This window comes from Belonocnema kinseyi, chromosome 3 (assembly GCF_010883055.1).
Source record: "Belonocnema kinseyi isolate 2016_QV_RU_SX_M_011 chromosome 3, B_treatae_v1, whole genome shotgun sequence".
Classification (NCBI taxonomy): Eukaryota; Metazoa; Arthropoda; class Insecta; order Hymenoptera; family Cynipidae; genus Belonocnema; species Belonocnema kinseyi.
In genome coordinates this window covers 91428886-91435775 of record NC_046659.1, presented here as the reverse complement: position 1 = coordinate 91435775, position 6890 = coordinate 91428886, and the positions used below count along the sequence as shown (strand labels likewise).

Sequence of the window (6890 nt, the reverse complement as noted above, 5' to 3'; positions counted from 1 at the left end):
CCCCCCCCCCCCTAAAGCCCAGGCCTAGACCCACCTGACTTTTTCTTGTTTCCCCGAATGAATGGCTTTTAACGAGTGGCAGACGCATCAAACTAAGTGTATTGATGCAGGAGGAATGTAATTTAAATGTTATTATGTAATTGTAATGATACCTACAATAAATTTGGATTTTTGGAACCAGTCACAATTTGCGGACTCCGAAAACTATATGCGTAAAATGAAATTGATGTCTGTGATTCTTCCTGTCCTCATCACCATTGACTATGATATGAGAGAAATTGAGATTTCGACTAATGAAGATTCTTCTAATATAGATGAGGAGAATATTGAAATGCAAGTTGAAGATTAAAGAGATGAACATAATATTCACAGTTTTATAGATGAATCGGAAGGAATGGACGATCAGCATACGAATTCTAATGCGTTTACTGAAGATTAACTGAATGACTTGGTTCGAGACGCAGCACTATCGAAAGATCTTTCCGAGCTAGTAGTATATTGGAACAATGTTGAAGGTCTAATAAATGAATTTAAGTACGTTAAGAATGAAGCTAGTGATTGGCCTCTATTTACCGATTCTTCGATAAGTAATATAAAATCTGTTTTCTCCATAATGGCAACATATATGCTCCTATACCAGTCGGACATTCTGCCGTGTTAAAAGAAGAATATCATACATACAGTATGTGAAAAAAGACTGGCCACTTACACAAAATTTTACACCAGACACTATGAATATTATACAGGAAAGTCTTATCCTTGTACATAAAGTCATCCTTCCACCTGTACATATTAAGCTAGATTTTCTTGAACAATTCATTAAAGCAATGAAGAGCTTACCAGAAGGAAGTGATGTCTTTACGTACATCTTTGAGAAGTTTCCAAAACTTTCTGAAGCTAAGATTAATGAAGCAGTGTTTTATGGCCCACAGATAAGAGAACTGTTGCAGGATAAAGAATTTGAAAGAAGAATGGTAAAAAAGGAGCGATCGGCATCGCAAAGTTTCAGAGAACCAAGCTTTCAAGGTTGTCGAAAGAAGATACCAAGGTTATTGGAACATAAGTATGATGGCGGACTATTTCTGGTCTCTCAAGAGAGATACTATTACTCTTCATAAAAGAAAATCTCTTCGTAGATCTTTCGCCAGTAAACGAAAACGTTATTCGTGAATTTATCTAGAGGTCACTGGGTCACGCGGGTAAAAATATATCAGAACGCAAACCATGACAATCTATTAAGTTTATTAATTCCAAAGAATGTTTTTGACCTTCATCTGACATCTTGAGGTTACAGGGACCCGTGGGTAAAAATATATCTGAACTTGAAATTTTCCGCTCTTTCAGAATCTGAGCTCAAAAAATGAAATCTCTCAAATCTACGAAGTTGACCATTAAATGGCCTTGATCCTGATGTGTAGGGGTCATATGAGCTACGGATTCATGTTCAGCATACCCGAAAACGTATTTTGTAAGGAACATTACTTCGATATGAGCGAACCATGACAAGCTACTAGGTTCAGAAGTTCTAAGGAATGTCTTTGACCTTCATGTGACCTATAGAGGTCAGGGAGACCCGTGGGTAAAAACATATCCGAACGTAAAATTTCCCGCTCTTTCAGAATCTGAGCTCAAAACGATGATCTCTCAAATCAATGAAGTTAGCCTTCACATGACCTTGATCCTGACGTATAGGGGTCACAGAGGCCACAGATTCGTAATCAGTCCACCCGAAAACATATAGTCCACTTGGTTTGGTCGGTGAACTTTTCGATTTCAATTTGTGGCCCTGTTTTATTAACCAAAAACTTGAATTTCAAACTAAAAGCGATCAATTTTCAACAAAAAATGGAATAATTAAATTTGTACAAGAAAAATTTGATTTTCATCTCAAGAAAATCGAATTAAAAACAAGACCGTTACATTTTCTACCAAAAATATAAATCTTCAACTACTAAAATAAATGCGTAAGACAGTAGTTCAACTTGAACCAAAAAAAGATTAATTTTCAATTAGAAATTTAATAGTTAATTTTTAAACTAAAAACAGACCATTTTTAACCAGAAATGAAATAGTTAAATTTTTAGTCAAAGAAATTAATTTTGAACAAAATAGTTCAATCTTCAATCCAATAGTAAAAATTTTAACCTGGGTAGATGAATTCTAAACAAAAAAATAATACTAGACTTTTGAATAAAAAAATATAATTTTAAACCGAAAATAGTAAGATTTTTTTACTGATAGTGAGTTCTATTAATTCCATTCGACTTGAAGCGCTTTTAGGCCCCAAATATGAGAATCAAATATTTTCAAAAACATTGACGACATCACATATGAATGGACAAAAAGAAAATACTTAAAATTGTTTATTATTAACATTTTTTCCCTTAAATTTAGAAAAAAGCTTAAATGAGGAAGAAATTTATCTGGGTCCAAGTAACGTTCGTCTGAATTTAAGAAAACGTATGATTAAATTTTGATATTATGACAACCTTTCACTGCATTTAAGTTCATCTATGAATTTAATTAATTTTTTTAATTAATAATGCTTGATTTAAAAACTTTTAGATTTTTGTCAACGAATATACATCACGATTATTATTTTTTTTTGCAGGTACGTAGCACCACTTTCCATAATGGCATATCTTTATGTAAAAGCAAGTAGAGAACTGCAGAATGTAGAAGGACCCTTGGCGATTGGAATCCTTGAAGCTTCAAGATATGAAAATAATGCTGAAAACGATATCATGTAAGATATACAATAATACATATTGATATTAAAATTTAAGATTAAAATTAATTTAGATAATTTGTGGGAAAACTCTGTATAAATTGTTGCGTGAAATTACAAACAAATTAAAAGCATACATCAATGAATTCAGACATATTTAGTTTTGTTTTTAAGAACATAATAAAAAACGTTTGGTATTAATAAAGGGAAGAACAACAACATATACACAAAATCAGTCGCCTAAGGTTATCTATATTTAAAACACCTTTATGTTTTGACTTCGTCCAGACAACTTTATTTAAAATTTCAGTTGATGTTTCATAATCGAACCGATTTCCTCATCAGGTAGAATGGGGAAAAACATGTTCTTGGGTTCTGAGTTTGTACATAAATCGTCTAAATAAAGTCGAGAGAATAAGTGTTTCTTCTATTAATACCACTGTTGTTTCCCAGATACGAAAATCAAATATACGTCATCCTAAAAATCATTTTATATAAAAAATTTGTTTCTTTTTTTTTTATTTTTGAACAAAAAGACTTTAAAAAATGATAAATCCAAAAATTATTTAAAGATACAGACGTAAAAAAAGACAGAAGAAAAAAAGAGAAAGAAAAAGGAAAGAGGTGACGACACCAGAACATACTCTTTTACTTTGTCCTTCTTTTGTACTACTTTTGGGAAGCAACATGTTTCGAAATCAATTTAAGTTTCTTTATCAGTAAATTTTTGTATAGGAGACTACTAGTAAATATCTTACGAGTATACTCAATACTACCGTATTTACACGAATATAAGCCGCATACGATTATAAGCGGCACCCCGGTTTTTAAGGTTGATAATGCTGAAAAAACGTTTGAGTTGCGAGATTAGCCGCACGCTAAATATAAAAATTTTAAACGGAGAAAAATGCATCTGTTCTTAATAATAATTGAGGGACAATCGAGCACATGATTGCTCAAAGCGGAAGTGATGGGGCAGCGCGAAGTACGACGTACGAACCCCCTCCCCTATTTGCAGAAACGGCTTCTCTCAGAAGTTGAGTTAAAATAAAATTCAAGTTGGGTTAAAGTTGAATCTGTTATTTATGAAATACCTAGGTAAAGTTCATAATGTTTTCCCTCAATTTCTATTTTAATTTCTGATCCCGTTGCAAATTGGAACGTCCTAGTTGCATCTACCATGTAGAAATTATCTTTATTATTGTATCGAAGAATATCACTTCACATAAATAATTATACGAATTTCGACCTTTCGTATTTGCGTATTAGCCGCATACGATTATATTATATAATTCCTTTTTTCTTTGGTTTCTTTCGTTACATAAATCTTTCACACCATCCCAATAAAACTCATGTCCATGTGTGATTCTATGTATATCTCAAGACTTTTGAATGTTTTTTTAAATGAAGTAAAACAACAGTGCTGAATCTATTGAACTCTCTCATCTCTTTGTTTTTGTGATTGTTGTCTTTTCGAATTATCTGATTAATTCTCTTTTCAAACGTTTTTCTTTTTAAAAAATGCATAGTGGTTAGAGAAAAGAATCTGTTTACATAATTCTATATTCTTTTTATGGAAGTTTTCATGTGACAATGTTATATCTCTTTAAACTATATTTTTTACAATCGGGATTTTATTTTGTATCTGATAATTCGAAAGGAAACTCAAGGAGCGTCCTGAAAACGATACTTTTCGATACCAATCAGTTATAAGTTTGCCCTCGTTTGTTTTAATCCAATCAATGCTTTACATAGAACCGAGTCTTCAACATATTTTGCATCGAAAATACATTGAAAGTCCACTTTTTCTAATTTGACATTCACCTATTCTCTTGGTGTTTCAAATTTTTGTTTATGAAATTTCCAATCAAATTCAAAGTAAATTAAATGAAAAACAAAATTGATGGCTTCATTAAACTGTTTATATGAAATTTTAGTGTATTCTTTTATACTATCCCATCTTTTTCAGTAGCGTCCTTTACTTTATTAAGAGGATTATTAGGGAACATCGCGATTACATTAAAAGAAGCTAAAATATGATCTTATAAAACCGTGATTCCTTCAATAAGTTCTAGGAAAACTGTACTATTTTTAACTGCATTTTTCTAAACTGTTATCAATTTGCTAATGATGATGCTAAGTAATTCTTCTAACTTCCTAGATGGAGAACCTATTGTTGATATCACAGGTCTTAATCAGTATTTTACTTTATGAGCTTTAATTAAACCATAGGATAAGCAGATAACTACATTTACCGTATCGATGTGACATTCATTAACACTTCTAAGTTATTATCAAACGGGGTAATTTCGCAAAATCCTGTTAAACAAAACAAGAATCCATTTACCAAATATCAGGTATCAACGAGAGGACCTGTTCGTGGGTGCTGTCAATTTCTACCACTTAAATTTTTCTTGCCTTGATAAGGGTACTGTACGAGTACCGAAACGTTGATTACAATAGCATTTTTGGTTTTCGTTTATTTGTTGTGGTCCAAATTTGGTCATTGGATTCTTGTTTTGTTTAACAGGATTTTGCATCAATTTGATTATTGGACGTTAAATGGGATTTTTAATTTGGATTTTGGTCTAATTTAAATTTCGTAAATTTTGGGGTCATTTTGAATATGTGACGTAAATAAGGACATTCCTAAATTGATAGTTTAAATTACTTAAGGGGCTTTTAGTCAGAATCTCAATCTAAATTAAGATTTATTCTTTAATCTAAATTTATTTAAAATATTGAAATTGCTATTGTAATATTTTCTTTGTCTGCATTCGTAATAAGGAGATCAGGATTTTTCTTCAAAAACTTATTCGTAATTTGTACCCTTTATTTAAATCATTGCCTATATTTGAAAATAAATGACTGTTAATAATTAAACCATTGAATATTTTCAAGTGTTTGAATCTGAGTCGTTATAATTTATTAATTGGAATTTTATACATATTTATTTCCACATCTTTTAAAACTTTCAACAATTGATTAATTGATTGACAATTGATTCCAACAATTAATTCAAATAAGTCATACATCGACACATCCGCCTGGAAAACGTATTTTTTGTGGGTACAAGGATGCCATTATATTACTTTTTATTATAAATATAGTCTTTTTACATTCTCATCATTTATGATTGAGAAAGTATTAGAATTGCCGGAAATTTGACATCACACTTTTTCAACAGATCTCCACGTTTCGAGACCCCCTGAATCCGAAAATCAGGTTTTCACTATGGCGCCTGTCTGTCTATCTGTACTGTCTATAGTTACGAGAAAAAAATCCAACAAAACCTGTTTACAAATGTCTGGCGGAAATCGAGCGCGTAGCGCGAGTGTCACGATGACAATGTGTACCTCAAAGCCTACAGAGCTTTGAGAAACTTAATATTTGTCTATACTTAATTAAGTAGACAATTCAGAATATGAAGACGCATATAAATACTGCTATCTAAAAGAGATCTTTTTGAATAAGTTTTTTTTGCATTCCAAATGCAAAGAATAAATATCCGAGCGCGAGGTGTAATTATGTTCGAACGCGAAGCGCGAGGTAACCTATTATCAAGCGCGAAGCGCGAGATTCAGCCGTCGCGCGCCCTAAGCGTAAAAGTACCTTTTTTGCGGACTTTTTTTCCTTCTTTTTAATAATGCATACAAACAACTATTTTATGGAACTATGAAAAGAATCGTAGAATTCAATTTTTAGGAACATATGTGAGAGGGAAAACGATAATATTGCCTAGAACAACAATTTTTATCAGTTGAAAAAGATACTGACACTCTGAGAAAGTCAATAAGTAGTTTTATAATACAGGGAAACAAGCTAGTATTAGTTCACGCTTACCCTCTTAAAATGATAATATCTTGACCCATGGACATAGGAAACAAGGGACTAGGCATGCCATTGCGGGGGTGATGCAATAAGGGGGGAGGTCCGCCACCTTTTGATGTCCCGCGACAAACATGGCAGCGCCCACATGTTTATATTTTCATGCAGAGTTTGTCGGCAAAAATGCTCATGCGCATAATAAAAATGGCACATCGTAAGATGACGGCTCTCCCCACTCATGGAATTCTCCCCCCTCCCGTGGATTCAACACCGCTTGCCAAGTTAGGATGGCATGCCTAGTCCCGTGTTTCCTATGTCCATGACTTGACCGAAA

The 6890-nt window shown here is 32.6% G+C and overlaps 1 protein-coding gene across 1 annotated transcript in view; it reads left to right on the top strand.

Annotated features, from left to right (window-relative positions):
* LOC117169935 (neuropeptide Y receptor type 6) overlaps positions 1–6890 on the top strand; it is a 102561-nt gene that overhangs the window by 62521 nt on the left and 33150 nt on the right. The window contains exon 5 of the mRNA XM_033356445.1: positions 2612–2746. Coding sequence (XP_033212336.1) covers positions 2612–2746 — 135 coding nt within the window. The remainder of the gene's footprint in view (positions 1–2611; positions 2747–6890) is intronic.